Here is a 17,591-nt window from a genome sequence, read left to right as displayed (position 1 = left end):
ATGGACAGTAGTGTTGTTGGTCTTAGGCATGGAACAGTTCACTTTAGCTTTAACATTAGTCCGTCTAGCCACAGAGTGTCGTAAGCAGGAGTTAGATCTACAAATGCTACTGAAGTTTTCAGCTCTTTCTGGAAACCAGCTTAGATATACAGTATGAAGTGAGCGTCATACCTGCTAACACCAGCTGCGGTTTTCCTGACGCCTGCTTGGTAAGAAGGCACTTTGCTGTCAACTGTTTGATAGATCCTATTGTAGGTTCTAGTAGTTTTCCGCCAGGTGACAACACTCTACTAGCATTAACAGTAAATTCAAATCTCTTGCATCCCACATTCATATCAGTAATTTATCCACATAGTCTGTTTAAAGTCATATTGTAACTCTTGCTTACACGCTGATAACAGCCTATTCTTGTCCAAGTAGCTGTCTATAGTTGCTCTTCGTGGCAAAAGTTTCCAGTTTAACTGTACTTACAGGTGTAACTTCTTTAATAGAAGTAACAGGTGTAATCTATTACATATAATGCTTTTTCTTTGTAAAATCTGTGGAATAACAATATGCATAATGCCCAGCCCACCACGTATTGATATGATATAACCACACTCTTTTTATCCGATCGGGGTCGAAGTACATTTTTGTATATTACTTAATGTAGTAAATCCCTTCGAACCCATCATTTTTCTGCAAGTACTCTAACATGTGATCACATTTACATACAGTAAATGCAGATACATTGCATTCCCCTTTCGTATCCAGGCTTTTGCATTATTTTATGTGTTATTGTATATGCGAATTAATAAATATTTTGTACAAGAATATTCATGGTCTAATTGTATACCTTAGCAAGTGTGGGTTGATTTCTTCACCATCCAACTGTGATACAGATTCCACACCCAGCCAAAGTATTTACAAAGTGTACGTCTTCTTCCAAATGTCTACTACAAAAAACTCCCACAAGCGCTCAATGCTATCTGTCAAAGCTTAACCTTATATACACTAAAACACATGGATTGTGGTGGGTATGGGGTTAGTTAGCTGTCAAATGTCAGGCAGTGCATCGTAGGCAGTTGTGTTGACTGTAGCCATCTTGAATACAGCTTTACGCTTACTGTATATGGTTGGTGGTAAACCACGGATTACCTCAGTTTCACCACTGTGGTTATTTCGTGAGACGTACGTAGGTGTAATACATTGCCCACAATATAGTTCCTCCGATTTTTGCAACATTAAACTACTCCTCGATGAACAACGCCTCTTTTGCAGCGTCCACCACTGGAGTTTGTTTAGCATCTTGCGCCGACTAAACGATCCCTTGACAGAACACATCACTCTTTTTTGGATGTTCTGATCTGACCTGGTAAGGACCCCACCAACTTCAAAGGGGATAAACATGTGGGACTTAAATAAAGAACCAATAAGCGCATTTGGGGTCATTTCGTTTACATTAGATCTCAGTCAAGTGATCAGTTTGTTTATATAAGGATCAAAGGATCTGACAGTCATTTTTTACTTAAGTCCACCAGCCAAGTGGGCAGTTTATTTACATTAAGGTCATAAATTATGCTCGCATAAACGTAACAGTGATTTCATTGTTTAAATTAGGAAGATCACATGTGCATGAGTTCTTTACATAAGAGCCAAGGCCTAGTGATGTCATTGTTTACATAAGGAGAATAATGGGTACTTTGTACTGGACCCTGACGGTGCAGACATAAATGGGGTGGAAAGTGGCCTAGGATACCCTTCCTACTCCTTATCTCTACTTTGGTGCATTCTATTATGTTTTTGCACCTAAGAAGTAGTTTTAATTTTAGAGTAAAATGTTTGCTCTCCCTTCCTTTCAGGGATGGCAGCCATCTGGGGTGTCCTTGCCGTTGGTCTGTTTGCTGAGAAACCGGTGTCACTTAACACGACACATGGCCGCTCAGGACTTCTAAAAGGTGAGAATTAGCAGAACGTCCATCGCACTGAATCCACCCAACCGATAACCTATGTTACAATATCATAAGAATAAAAGGAGGAGGGGCAGAACTGAGAACCGTAGCATAGTTTGGAGGAAAGACTGAAATCAAATACACACATCAAAACAAGTTTTGCATCGCCCTGGTTCCCAGAACTCATGAAGGTAGACGTTGACTGTGGATATCGTATCACAGACACAGTCCCTTTGACTATTCAGAGATGTCACTAAACCCGCCCAAAGCTGTAAACAACCATGCATGAGCAGCACCTGTTAGACGGAGGGAGTCCGACAGTCGATCTGTTCTAGTCATTCCACTTGGAAGGAGGTACACGGTTCGTGTTGCCTGTAGCTCGACCATACCTAGACGGTCAGTACCGCGGTTCGATCGCGTCTGCATTGTTACTTTGTGCCACGAAGGGCTCTCTACAAGGGAAGTGTTCAGGCGTCTCGGAGTGAACCAAAGCGATGTTGTTCGGACACGGAAGAGATGTAGAGAGACAGGAACTATCGATGACATGCCTCGCTCAGGCCACCCAAGGGCTACTACTGCAGTGGATGACCTACGGTTTATGACTCGGAGGAACCCTGAAAGCAACGCCACCATGTGGAACAATGCTTTTCGTGAAGCCACTGGACGTCGTGATACGACTCAAACTGTGCGCCATAGGCTGCATAATGAACAACTTCGCTCCCGAGGTCCATGGCGAGGTCCATATTTGCAACCACGACACCATGCAGCGTGGTACAGATAGGACCAACAACATGCGGAATGGACGGCTCAGGCTTGGCATCCCGTTCTCTTCACCGATGAGTGTCGCAAATGCCTTCAACCAGACAATCTTCAGAGACGTGTTTGGAGGCAACCCGGTCAGGCTGAACGCTTTCGACACACTGTCCAGCGAGTGCAACAAGGTGGAGGTTCACTGCTGTTATGGTGTGGCATTATGTACGCCGCTGGTGGTCATGGAAGGCGCCGTAACGGCTGTACGATACGTGAATGACATCCTGCGATCGATTGTACAACCATATCGGCAGCATATTGTCGAGGCATTCGTCTTAGTGGACGACAATTCGCGCCCCCATCGTGCACATTTTGTGAACTACTTCCTTGAGGATAACGACATCGCTCTAATAGAGTGGCCAGCATGTTCTCCAGACATGAACCCTATAGAACATGCCTGTGATAGATTCAAAAGGGCTCTCTATGGACGACGTGACCCACCAACAACTCTGAGGGATCTACACCAAATCGCCGTTGAGGAGTGGGACAATCGGGACCAATAGTATCAGCCGGCCGTTGTGGCCGAGCGGTTCTAGGCGCTTCAGTCTGGAGCCGTGCGACCGCTACGGTCGCAGGTTCGAATCCTGCCTCGGGCATGAATGTTTGTGATGTCCTTAGGTTAGTTAGTTTAAGTAGTTCTAAGTTCTAGGGGACTGATGACCTCAGATGTTAAGTCCCATAGTGCTCAGAGCCATTTGAATCCAATAGTACCTTGATGAACTTGTGGATAGTATGCCACGACGAATACAGGCATGCATCAACGCAGGACGACGTGCTACTGGGTATTAGAGATACCGGTGTGTACAGCTATCTGGACCACCACCTCTGAAGGTCTATCTGTATTGTGGTACAAGATGCAATGTGTGGTTTTCATGAGCAATAAAAAGGGCTGGAATGATGTTTATGTTGATCTCTGTTCCAATTTTCTGTACAGGTTCAACACTAGGTTACAGTGATTTATTAATTTCCCCTGTATAATTGACATTTACAGCGTAAAATCGCTCAATTACGACCACTTATTCTACATCTACATCTACATCCATACTCCGCAAGCCACCTGAATATATCGAAGGGAGAGGAGGTTAAGGAAATGTAGAGTCTGCGGAATAGATTGTGTAAAACAAGGATTACGAGCACACCGCAAACCCATCAATTTAGTTTATAGTCAGTCGATATTCATGACGAAACATCTTGCAGTGCTTTAGCAGAATACTCCTTACTCACTATTGAATAATGATGGGAGGGACGAAAGAACTGTCTATTTTTCACAATGGGCAGATAACTACGAATGTTATAAACAGCTGAATGTGTGTGGTGTTATACCATATTTTTTAGTTTCCTTGCTTACGGAATGTAATAGGTACGTAAATAGAAAAATGTTGTTAAGAGGAGTTCTGGCTTAGCTGGTTCCTTTGTAATTGCATCAAGTTGTGTCATTCTCTGTTTCCTATACCTGTCCTTTAATAGATGAAATAAGGGTAGTTACTTCTTTGCTAGATCACTGTTCACTGAAATCATGCGTCAGCATATGTGTAGCATTAGTGCGTTTCGGTTCTTTGTTTTTTTTTTTATTTGATATCTCTCCTGTAGATATAAACAGAATTAAGAATAATAAATTAGAATAGAATGAGGCAGCGCAGTAGCTGAATTTTATTATCAAGCAAACTGGTGCAATGTATTTTAAGCTAAAATTCTCAATTTCTCATTCATGCACACACCCCAAAATTTTGAATATTCTGCCTTAGCAACAGACTTCTGTTCAATGTTTAAGCCTGTCAAAGATGTTATTCCATAAAGAACTGTCCCACTGTGTTTTCTCAATTGATTGAGTTTTATAGAAATATAATCTTCCTGTGCCTCAGTTGCCTTGTTCCCCTTTGAACAATAATCCAAATTATTTTAGTGTTGTTATCAGAGGTGCTAATCTGAGACATAGTGCACATACTTCTGGACTTTTTACTAACTTTCCTTAATATGGTGTAGTAGTTTTTATAATATTTGATTGTCTCTGGTCAGTACTAATTCTAGCTATAAGATAATTTCATTTTTCTGTTTAGAAGATATTTTCATCTGTTTAGGAAGCCATGGCTTTTTGGATGGTTTCTTACAATTATGTCTCACTGTTTTCTTAGGGAAACCATTTTTAAATGTAGTCATAAATATATCATGATACAGGCTAAACTTGAAATTAGCATCAGGTTCCCTCTACCCCTCGTCCTAGGCTAACTGTTGCAAGCCTTTCCTAAAATTTGCAATTGTTAAATCTTTAATTTAATGCATTATTTTGGAGGACTGTTTTGCAGTGCTGTATGGAGCTATGTGATATACTGGAAGGCTGTACATTAATATTTAGAAAAACCGTTCATGACAGAAAAACTTCTTGGTGTTCAAAAACATTATCTATCCATGCACTGCTTTCCTGTACTATCCAAGGAGGAAAATCACTATCTGATGTCAATTACAAAGAACGACATAATACTTCAAGGTCATTCTTTCCACAGACTCTTGAAATCCCCACAAGCAATAACTTACTTTCCTCTGTCTGACAGATGGCACAACAAAGATATCAAGTTTCTCAGAAACAGCTGAAAATTTCCCTATGGAGACCTATACACAGCTGTAGATTATAAAAGAACTGTTATTTAGTTTAAGTTCACAGGCACAAGCTTCTATATGTTTCTCTCCACAAAATTGTTTATTTTCTAAATTTCTCACACAATAATAAATTTTAACATAATTTCCTCTATATTCATTGTCTCTACTTACATGTATTGAAAGCTTATTTCCACCTATATTTACCGTTTCCATATCTGTGAGTATATGATTTTCATCCAAGTATAGTACATCAATGCAGCTCTCCCTTTCTTAATCTTCTAAACAAACAAAAAGCTCATCTACTTGGTTTTTCAATCCCCTGGTATTGGGATGGAATATACTAAGATTATTTTTCACTGTACTTTTATGAGAATCTTGTGATATTTTAACATCTCTAGTACCTGTCTGCCTGAGTTTTACATTGAGCTTCATTTCATTCAGTGTTGAATCATTAGACACCGATCTTAGCCTAAAAAAGAGGTACTCTCATGAGTTTCAGTGCCCCCCCCCCCCCTAAAGAGTTTTCTATCATCCGAGTCATTTACCCTTCCATTTCCTATTGAGATGCAGGCTATGCCTTTTGAAGTCCCACCTACCAGTAGTATCAAGACGTACCTAACCCATGACAGCCAAAGCAGCCACCCAAAGCAGCTGATTCAACTTCATATTGACCCTCCTCACAAAGCTGTTCATTTGGGCTGATCATGCTGCATAAAAGCAGGAACTAAGCCACCATTTGTATGGTTCATTACAGACGCTACTTCTACCAGATCGCACTCAATATTGTAGCCCTGATCCCAATTAATACTGCTTCCTGCCCCACCCACTATTGCAACATGATCCTGCTTTGTAAAACTCTTGCACAATTATACTACATCTTCTATCATTTGGCTAAGACATGCAGTGGGATAGAAAAACTTGTGACCTGGTACCTGTGACCTAATTTCTCCTGCCAGATCCGGCCCACAGTCCTTACGTGACTACTACCTAATAACAGAACTAGCCTCCTATGTTCTACTTTTTTCGAAACAGTTGGTTTCCTGGTGAAAGTCTGTCGAGTATTAACTACACTTACATCTACTTGAGCTCCTTCCTTAGTTAACTGAAGTAGCAAGGTAAATGAATTGTTTGTGCCAATGCTGAAACTGTCTGATACTGTTCTTTTTCTGTGGCCCCTGTTCCTTGCTACAACTTTACACCTATCTTCACTCTTCTTCCCCTTTCATGTCATCAGTTTCACCCTACCACTATCCAGTTCAGTGTTAAGGGCTCTAATATTTCTTCCTGTTCAGCTGTTTTCTTGTCCCTTGAAAATATTTTGCAATACGGTACCATGGAAGAGACCCATTTACATTCCCATCTCCACACTACTTCATTCCCCCCAGTGTAACGATCTGTCACAACAGCTGCATAGAACCCCAGAGCTAACTTTCCTTGGCAACTCAAACACTTCTCGCTCATTGTTGTTAACAATCCCTTTACAAAACTTATCAAGACAAAAACAGTAATAGTCGGTTAACTACAGATCTCAAGAGGCACTAAAGTTAGGTGGAACACTAATGTATGTGTATACTATTAAAATACTAACATGCTGCACTTAAAATAATATTAAAACTCAATAGTTATATACCCCAAAAATTAGACATAAGATCGCGTATGTGCGATATGGACCTTACGCATTTGGAAAAGAAATAAATGATAGAACTTAAAACCTTTAATTCCCCAAGTAGATACGGCACTTCTAAATATAAGTGTAACGAAAACAACCTATATTCTTCACTTAATACTTACACAGATGTCTTGAATTTGTATGAAAACCTATGTCTAAAGTAATTGGAAATATTCCTTTTGGATAAGTTTTTTTTTTTCGGCAAATGTGTCGGAACAAGTGCAACCTTCAATGAATAAGATGAAACAGGCTCTAATTAACTTCCTTATGGTTAACATGAACTTCATTGACAGTTGTTATATAAGTAACTACTTATCTTCACGAGCTCATTAGCCACGCATTTGTAGTATGTGCTAGGGCTTCCAGCAATTGGCTTAAAACCTCTCTCACTGGCTTATCTCCAAGAAAATGGCATTGTTTGGGAGAGAAGGGGCAGTAGCATAGCTTAGAATGGGTGAGGGCTCAAGTGTTCCAGTTATAAAAGATGGATATGTAGATGGGGTGCTTAATTCTCATTGGCCCAAAGGGGCGAGGAGGGGAAAGAGAGGGGGGGGGGGGGGTTGCCGCCGTTTCTGTGCCACGTAATGGCTGTAAAGTTACTTCATGACTCTGAATATAAGTTGCACAATTGCCTATGTGGGATTCCCCAGGTTGACTTTAATCTATTGCTTATGGTTGCCTTGGTGGTGATGGTGGTGGGAAGGGGGGGGGGGGGGGGAGAGCACAATGACCCCAAGTGTGTACCCTAACACCAGATGTGTAACCGAATACTCATGGTCAATGCCGGCCACTACCAGTACACCTGTCCTACTCTTGTGTGTCGCTATCACTTCTGCGTGGCTGTCTCGACGTTCTTTTTACCCCGGCGCGCGAATAACTTTAGTTTTGCAATGCACTGGTTAGGTGTTTTAGTACCGCGTCAACTATACCCACGCCAGCGAAACATTGCACTTCACAGTTCGCTTTTTGTCAAGTTAGGTTGGCTATACTGTAATAGCGACGTTGCAACAGCAGCCTCTATACACACAGCAGACGATACAGTTTTCCGTCCCGTCTCGTAAATGCAAGCGATTGAGCAATTACAGAGTACATAAAAACTCGTTTTCAGTTATACTACAATGACAGGAAGTAAACAACCATATAATAATGCACATAAAAGCATGACAACGCACACCCTTTCAATAACAGAGCAAATAAATAAAGAAAACAAGCATCTGATGACTGGTACTTTAAAATCAATACTGTACATAGTTACAAAATAAATAATAACCGAGATTGCAATAAATAACCAATACTAGTAATTTTTTACACACCAATTTACAGCGATAGTGGCGCAATTCCATCCAGCTCGCCATCGTTACTGTTGTTCGATTCATTCCAAAGCCGTCTTCATCGTCGTCATCAGCAAGACAAATCATTAACTGAATGAGATTTTCACTCTGCAGCGGACTGTGCGCTGATATGAAACTTCATGGCAGATTAAAACTGTCTGTGGGACCGAGACTCGAACTCGGGACCTTAGGCAAAGGTCTCGAGTTCGAGTCTCGGTCCGGCACACAGGTTTAATCTGCCAGGAAGTTTCAAATCATTAACTGTTCGTGGCCACTGATAATGCCTTCTATTGTCTGTGGTGCTCGTATAAGCTTCTCGACATGATCAACTTTTTTCCTCCATGAGGCTACATCCACAGTCACAAGAGCTTCACGCAACAGCTTTTCTGCCTCTGTTACTGTAAAGGACTTGTTGTTGTTCCTTACGTACATTTTTACATCACTCCATACTAACTCAATAGGGTTGAAATGGCAGTCATATGGTGACAGCCTTATTATACTATGACACTGCTCCTTGGCAATTTCATCTACTACATATGTAGGTTTCGCAGGCTTATTTTCTTTAACTAAAGAATATAATAGAACCTTTGTCATACTCATATCCGCTGCAATATTTCGAGCCTGTAACCGTTGCACCATAACTTCTTTCCGATCATTTGTGGTTGGGGCTTTGTTCAGTATCACTGAATGATATGGAGCATTGTCCATTACAGTTGTTGTAGGGACAGGAAATTGTTTTAAAAGTTCCTGAACCACTCAACAAATCGTGTGTGATCCATATCTTTATGGTCATCACCAGTCTTTTTTAATCTAAAAACTAAAAGTGCGTCGGGAACAAAACCACTGAAGGAGCCTGCATGGACCACAATTAATCTAGCTCCTCTTCGCATCGGCTGAAGGCCACTACTACTGGGTGTGTTATCCGTCCAGCATTTACTGACAGTTTCCCTGGCATTAACCCACGTTTCGTCTATTCAAATTATGTAATGAATGTCACTGCCTACAATTTTGTGCAAGAAAATGCTTCGAGCGGTAACAATATGTGCCCTTTCTAACGGTTATTTGCGTCCGTCTAGCGTTTTGTAACGAAAACCCATATTTTTAGCACAATTTTTAGTGATGTTTACCACCCCTGAAGAGTTCACTTTCTTTTAAAGAGACTAATAACTTAGCTACAGTTGGATACTCTTTTGTGCTGTAGTAATCTTAAACATGCTTGCGAATTTCATCAGTCTGGAAAGAATCTAAATCTGTGATAGGACTAGGCTGCTTTTTCTTCTTTCCCAGGGTCATTAAAAATGTATTATTTGATCCAGACAGCTCGGAATCATTACGGCGTACTTCAGTATCTTCCAAGTTTTGTAGTAATACTCCCTTACTTACTACAGTTCTTGTACTAATTCCAAGAGTTTTCGACGTACGTCCCACCACTTTATCTGCAGGAATTGATGGCTGTCCATGAATGCTTAAGTAGTTTTTCTCCTGCTCGTAAAACTCACGAGTTCTGCGTAGCAACTCCACTGCCTAGCTGTTTAGCGGCACCCCTCGACGCAAAGGATTGTCACTAGGTGAACGAAGCCTTTTCGGTGGCATTTTCCAAGTATCTAATCTCACAACGTAACAAAAGTCACAACGATATAGAACACAGTACATCGAAAACACGTGGTAAACAACATACAATTCACTAAACAAAGCCGGCAACCCGGGAACTTTGACAGCACAGCACGTGAGTAACAGCAGTGCTCACTGCGCTGTGATTGGCTGGCGCCCCACGCTGAACGCCTAGCGCCTCTCGTTCTTCACTTGTTGCCCTGTTACGCTGCCAACTTCAAACGCAAACGTCAAGTGCAATGTTTCAGCGGCCCGGGTATAGCTCTGGGTTGCAGATGTCGTTTCTTCAATCCACCAACGTTTTTATAATGTTTAACTTTTGTTGTGGAGGTGGTTCGACTCCCAGTGTAGGTAACGGTCTGTGTGCGTGAGTTGTCTGTGAACTGTGTGGCCTAAGCTATCATCTTATTTCTTGAAAACTAGCACATCATGAAAATTTAATCTTCCACCTGCCTCCTCCTCCAGGATAAACTGAAATTAGAATCAACCCCGTTTGAGATGCTTCTGAAAACGACCCAGTTCCTTTCTGCCGTGCGTCCACATAGCAAACGTAAATCAGGGAACCAAATATACGAATTTTTGTTGGCAGTTTCAATACCTCCTCCTCTAATTTTCGTTCCGTTTAAGATACGTGGTCGTGAGGCAATATTTAAAAAGGTTTCCAGTGCAGGAGGAAAAATCCGATTCAGCTCTTGCATTATGGGACTTGCATTATGGGACTTAACTGCTGAGGTCATCAGTAACCTAGAACTTAGAACTACTTGAACCTAACTAACCTAAGGACATCACACACATTCACGCCCGAGGCACGATTCGAACCTGCGACTGTAGCGGTCGCGCAGTTCCAGACTGTAGCGCCAGAACCGCTCGGCCACTCCGGACGGCCGAACCATAGTAAAATAGTGATGTCACATCACAATTAACTAATAAGTCCTGCGGCTGGACCACCTTTAGATATTGGTTCACGATCATGTATTTGAAATGAAACGATAAGCTATATGAACAGACGGATGACGTGGCTGTGGGGAGACCCTTAAGCCCAGATATAGCGAATGTCATTGTGGAAAAATTCTGGTAGCAGGCACTGGAAACTACCAACAAAAAGCCAAATATTTGGTTCCTCTGCGTAGGCGATACATTTGTTTTGTGGAGGTATGGCAGACAGGCCTTCGGTCGATTAAAACTGTGTGCCGGACCGATACCCGAACTCGAGACCTTTGCCTTTCGCAGGCAAGTGCTCTACCAATTGAACTACCCAAGCACGACTCACGCCCCATCCGCAGAGCTCCAATTCCGCCAGTACCTCGTCTCCTACCTTCTAAACTTGGAGCTGTGAGGAGAGGGCGTGAGTCATGCTTGGGTAGCTCAGATGGCAGAGCACTTGCCCGCGAAAGGCAAAGGTCCCAAGTTCGAGTCCCGGTCCAGCACACAGTTTTAATCTGCCAGGAAGTTTCATATCAGCGCACACTCCGCTGGAGAGTGAAAATTTCATTCAGGCCTTAGGTCGTTTTCAAAAGCATGTCAACGAGTTTAATCCGAAGATTCAGTTTACCATGGAGGAGGAGACAAGAGGAAGACTAAATTTTCTTGTTACGCTAGTTTTCGAGAAAGAAGATGGTAGCTTAGATCACACAGTTTACCGAAATCCCAGGCACACAGACTGTTACCTACACCGGGACTCCAACCGTGAACCACAAGTAAAGTGAGGCATCATAAAAACGCTGGCAGATAGAGCAAGGAATATCTAAGAACCAGAGCTGCTTTACGCGTAATTAACAACACCTCGCAAGTGCACTGCTCAAGAATGGTTATTCGTCCGCTGAGGAAAAAAGAGCGCTGAAGACTGCCACGCAAAATCACAACCCGTGAAATCGAAGATTTTCCCATTAACGACGTTACTGGCCACACAGGAAAAGTCTTGAAAAACGGAACATCGCTATAATCTAAAACCCACCCGGAAGATAAAGGATCACCTAAAACTGTCGATAAATGCTTTCAAATCGCTGGAAAGAAAATGAATTTGTAGGATACGGTGTAGTTGTGTGGAGGTTTACGTTGCTACTACAAAAAGGACGGTCAAGAAACGACTGGAAGAGCACAAGGGCAACTGTAGAAGGGGGTATATTGACAGATCAGTCATTGCAGAACACTCTTTGCACGCAGGAGACCACAGCATTCAAAAAAATGGGTCAAATGGCTCTGAGCACTATGGGACTTAACGTCTGAGGTCATCAGTCCCCTAGAACTTAGAACTCCTTAAACCTAACTATCCTAAGGACATCACACACATCCATGCCCGAGGCAGGATTCGAACCTGCGACCGTAGCAGTGGGGCGGTTCCAGACTGTAGCGCCTAGAGCCGCTCGGCCATCTCGGCCGGCCCACAGCATTCATTTTGATAGGACTCTAGTACTGGTCGCCACCAATGGATAGCATGAAAGACTACATAGAGAAGCCGTAGAGATTGTTAAACACACCAGGAATTTCGACAGGAAAGAGAGGGCCGAGAAATTGTATGAGACCTGGATTTTGGAGCTGAAGAAGATATGTACTAGTCTTCCACCATAGATAGGGTGACAGCAAAAGCAGACGACGGCAACCGACAACTGCCAATTGCGCTCGGGTATTCAAAGCATGTGAGGCCATGCCAATGACTGGAAACACGCGTAAACGAATTTTGCTGCTGTCAGTAGCGATCCATGGTGCCGATCCAGCACTTATAGTATCTACCATTCCCCCCCCCCCCCCCCCAAATCGTACTCTGCAGATTCGGACGAAAAGTAGGATTTTGCACTATTTTGCACTTATATGATAGAAGTGGTGAGTTACCTCCTAATATCGTGTCTCACCCCCTACCTGGCGTAGTGCATGAGCTCGATGTGACAGGAGTCAACAGGTCGATGGAAGTCCCCGGCAGAAATATTTAGCCTTCCATAACTGCGAAAGTGTTGCCGGTGCTGGATTTAGTGCACGAACTGACCTCACGATTATGTCCTATAAGTGTTAGATGGATTCATGTCAAGCGATCTGGGTGCTCAAACCATTCGCTCGAATTGCCCAGAATTACCGGAAAAATTATCCAGTGATTATTAACATTGAACAGTCAGGAATTCCTATTACAACAGATGTGATTAAAAGCATGCTTCTTGATATACAAGAATAGGTTAGCACTGGCAGCGCTTTTAGAGAAAAAAGTTAGGAAAGTAAACCAAATTATTTGCCCCGAAATGGGACTTCTTTGTCATCATTGAGATAGAACAATGTGCCTATATTGTTAAATCGTATGGTACGCTTCGTCTAAGCAAGAAAAAGTTATTTGCTACAAATCAAAAAACCATGACTTAAAAGTGCCCTAACAGTAAGAATAATGATATCATACAAAACAATGTTTTTAAGTGGTTCTAATAAGTGAAGTGATTGATATATTGATTCTGGTACTGGTCTGCACCTCACAGTAAATAAAATTTGGATGAAGGATGTAGTGAGCGTTGTTAGCATCCATAAAATTGTGATACTGAAGCATACTGAAATCCCAGTGTTGTGCTCTGGACAAGTTGATTTAACTACATTTGTTGGAAAGCTTTTCTCTGATATCACAGGGAAAATGTTGTTTTTTGCTCCAGGACCTAACAACGCACTTATTGTCTGCGAGCAGATTGAATGGGGAACGAAACTTATTTGAATTTGATAGTGATCACTATAACATTTATACAAGAATCAAGACTAAGTAGCAAGCGCAGATTTTATTAATAGTATTTACAGGCTGAACATTGACAGGAGAAGTAATTTTTTAGAAGTTGCTACTACATGAAACTGGCATAGAATATGAAGTCATATAAATCCAAAGTGTCCTGTAACAATAAAAGCTTATCCTGTTTAAGGAATGCTGTGTGGGAACGTTAACATCAATGTTAGTAAACAAAATTGTGTGTTATGAAATGAAGGCAAGCAAGGAAGACAGCCTTTTCCACATGAAGGCACTAGAGCTAATAACTTGTAAGCTCTAGTGAGACAGATCTTTGTGCACCAATGCAACTTGTATCAATGGGTGATCCAAAGCATTTTCTCATTTTCGAAGATGATTGTTAGCTGAATGGGATTTGTGTAGTAACTAAAAGGGCTTGTAAAAACTTTAAAGAACTCCGAAAAATTGCAGACAATCAGTAAGAAAGGAAAATCAAAACAGTGTTAGCAAATAAGGACAAAGAATTCTTTTGTACGAGTTGTGACGATGTATAGAAAAAGCAAGGGATTATACATCAGCTGACTAATAGTTATACACCAGAACAAAATGGTTAAGCAGACAGGCTGAGCAGAACTATGACAGATGGTAAGCTTGCTAAAAAGTTTTGTGCTGAAGATGTTAAGAGTGCAGTATATTCCCACAGTAGGCCAGTAAATCACAGTTTAGGGAATAAAACACGTTGTGAACTGTGGATTGGTAAGAAGCCAAACATGACTCATTTCAGGATAATTGGAAGCAAGCTCATGATGCATATTCCCAAAGTAAAGAGAACGTAATTGGATAAAAATGCAAAAGAAATGATTTTAGTGGGTTGTAGTAGCACCACAAAAGACTGTTACCGAAGGTAAGGGATACAGAATAGGTTTCCACATATGTGAGTGGCTCAAAAATCTCTTAAATAATAGAATTCATTATGTTGTCCTTGTGTGTTCATCAGAGACAAGGGTATATCATCAGGAGCGCCCCAGGGAGCTGTGATAGCGCCACTCTAATTCTCTATATACATAAATGATCTTAGGAGTATTGTGAGCAACAATCTGCTCCTGTTTCTTAATGATTCCGTGGTACTTGGGAAGGTGTAGTCAAAGGGGACAGCATATAGAACACTATAACGACAGGTTCTTTAGTACTGCTCGAGTTTGGAATCCGCACCAGGTCACATTAAAGGAAGATATCGAAGCAATTCAGAGGCGGTCTCCTACATTTGTTACCAGTAGGTTCGATCAGTGTGCAACTATTACAGAAAAGCTTGAGGAACATAGACAGTCGTTTCTCTCTTTCTCTATTTGTAAGCAGAACACTTAATGAAATTACTAGTAGTGCTACAAGGCACCCTTAGTCAGGCACCATGTGGTGGCTTGCGGAGAATGTATGTAGATGTCAATGTAGATGAAACAAATGATGTAGTTATAAGCAAATAGAGAGTGGAAATAAGAAGTAAAAAGTTTCACGTTGTTTATGTTACAAAAGGACTAGATTAGAACCTTGCTTTTTTTTAACTTAAGGATAGAGGATTAGTTCCTATCACAGCTTCATATGTTGATGATTTCTGTATTTTTCAAATGACACATGTGAGACTGAATTCCTGAAACACAAGTTAAGTTTAAGATTTAGGAATAGCAGTAAACTGTTTGGAGACTGAGACCAAACATGACAAGAGTAATGAAGTGCTCACTTTTTCAATGGAAGCATGTTGTTCAACTGCTGGAAAGGTTCAACATGAGAGACTGTTAAACTATAAAAACTCCTACTGAAACTGATTTTCAAAGTGACAAAGAAAATAAGTTTTACGGTGTTCCTGGTTGTTGCCGTTGTGGTTTTCAGTCCAAAGACTGGTTTAATACAGCTCTCCGCTGTACTCCATCCTGTGCAAACCATAACTGCTGCATCCAACATGCTTTTGAATCTCCTTACTGTATACGTGTCTTGGTTTCACTCTACTATTTTTACCCACCATACTCCCTCCAATACTAAACTGGTAATCTATTGACAAAGGCGATCCGAGGGGGAGGAGGTGGGTGTGAAGGATAGTCGGTCTCCTTCTTCCCCCTAGCAGAACACGAAACAGTGCTGAAAACGGCCGGGTATTCAAAACTCAGACTAAAGATTTTTCCAGCAGCCCTAAATGTGCAAAATCTTGTTCCTGGTAACGGCAAACACCATAATCTATTTAACTGAATATTAGAATTCAGTAGCTCCGAAATTTTTTTCACTCTCTGTTTCCCCCCTCCCCCCTTTCCACGTAGTCCATCCTGAATCCTCCCCTGAGCAGCATTTTCTTGCCAACCTAAGGTACAGCCTGCCAAGGAAGATCCACACACGTTACAATGCACATGATGGGGCAATACGATATTGAATGTTACCCAGCAGGATATTTTTATTTCATAGATGTTCAAAGATGTGCACGTTTGAACAAATTTCCTTATTTTGGTAACTGTTTTGGTTTTATTTCACAGTAAAAATATTTTTTTTAGTTTCATAGGGCATATTCTTTCATCTTTTGCTTCCCTTAAATCTAAGTCTACACACATTGTAGTGTAGTGATAGCAAGAAGCAGCACAGCAACAGTACTTGGACTGCATCCAATGACTGACTGGGTTAGTGCTCTATACACCCAGGTGACAATGTCATGGGATATCTCCTATTATCATGTCAGGCTTCCACTTGCCCAGTGTAGTGCAACACCACTACGTGGCATGGACTCAACAAATCGTTGGAAGTCCCCTGCAGAAATACTGAGCCATGCTGCCTCTATAGCCGTCCATAATTGCGAAAGTGTTGCCAGTCCAGAATTTTGTGCACGAAGTGACCTCTCGATTATCTTCCATCAATGTTCAATGGGATTCATGTCGAGCGATCTGGGTGGCCAGATCGTTTGCTCGAATTGTTCAGAGTATTCTTCAAACAAATCACTAACAACTGTGGCCTGGTTACATGATGCATTGTCATCCATAAAAGAATCATCGTTGTTTGGAAACATGAAGTCCATGAATGGCTGCAAATGGTCTCGATGTAGCCGTACATAACCATTTCCAGTCAATGATCGGTTCACTTGGATCCATGTAAACACAGCCCACACCATTGCACAGTGCTTGTTGACAACTTGTGTCCATGGCTTCGTCGGGTCTGTGCCACATTCGAAACCTAACATCAGCTTTTACCAACTTAAACTGGGACTCATGTGACCAGGCCACGGTTTCCAGCCGTCTAGGATCAAACCGATGTGGTCACGAGCCCAGGAGAGGCGCTGCAGGCGATGTCGTGACGTTAGCAAAGGTACTCGCGTAAGTCGTCTGCTGCCATAGCCATTAACACCAAATTTTGCCACATTGTCCTAACGGATACGTTCGTCATACTTTCCACTTTGATTCATGCTGTTATTTCTTGAATTGTTGTTTGTTTATCAGCAGTGACAGTTCTACACAAACACGGCTGCTCTTGGTCGTTAAGTAAAAGCCGTCGACCACTGTGTTGTAAGTGGTGAGAAATAATGCCTGAAATTTGATATTCTCGACACGCTCTTGACACTGTCGATCTCCGAATATTGAATTCACCAACGACATCCAAAATGGAATGTCCCATGCATCTGTCTCCAACTCCCATTCCGCGTTCAGAGACTATAAATTCCCGTCGTGCGACCATCACCGTGTTGGAAATATTTTCATAAATCACCTGAGTACAAATGACAGCTCCGTCAATGCATTGCTCTTTAATAACTTGTGTAAGCGACACTACCGCCATCCGTACTATGCATATCACTATTTCATGAGTTTTGTCACCTCTGTGTACTTTGTTATATAGAAGTACAAAGTTCACTGATGGATGGGGACTATACCTGCTTTTTATGGATGCAGAGGAAATTTACCACATTTTGGAAACAGTTGTTAACTAGTGTTGCC

The 17,591-nt window shown here is 41.7% G+C and overlaps 1 protein-coding gene across 1 annotated transcript in view; it reads left to right on the top strand.

The window, feature by feature from the left end:
• LOC126297964 (putative ammonium transporter 3) overlaps nucleotides 1-17,591 on the top strand; it is a 259,770-nt gene that overhangs the window by 143,646 nt on the left and 98,533 nt on the right. The window contains exon 7 of the mRNA XM_049989281.1: nucleotides 1,842-1,937. Coding sequence (XP_049845238.1) covers nucleotides 1,842-1,937 — 96 coding nt within the window. The remainder of the gene's footprint in view (nucleotides 1-1,841; nucleotides 1,938-17,591) is intronic.

The sequence above is a fragment of the Schistocerca gregaria genome, chromosome X, assembly GCF_023897955.1.
Source record: "Schistocerca gregaria isolate iqSchGreg1 chromosome X, iqSchGreg1.2, whole genome shotgun sequence".
NCBI lineage: Eukaryota > Metazoa > Arthropoda > Insecta > Orthoptera > Acrididae > Schistocerca > Schistocerca gregaria.
The sequence above is the reverse complement of the archived record's forward strand: the minus strand, read 5'-3'. Positions and strand labels throughout refer to the sequence as shown.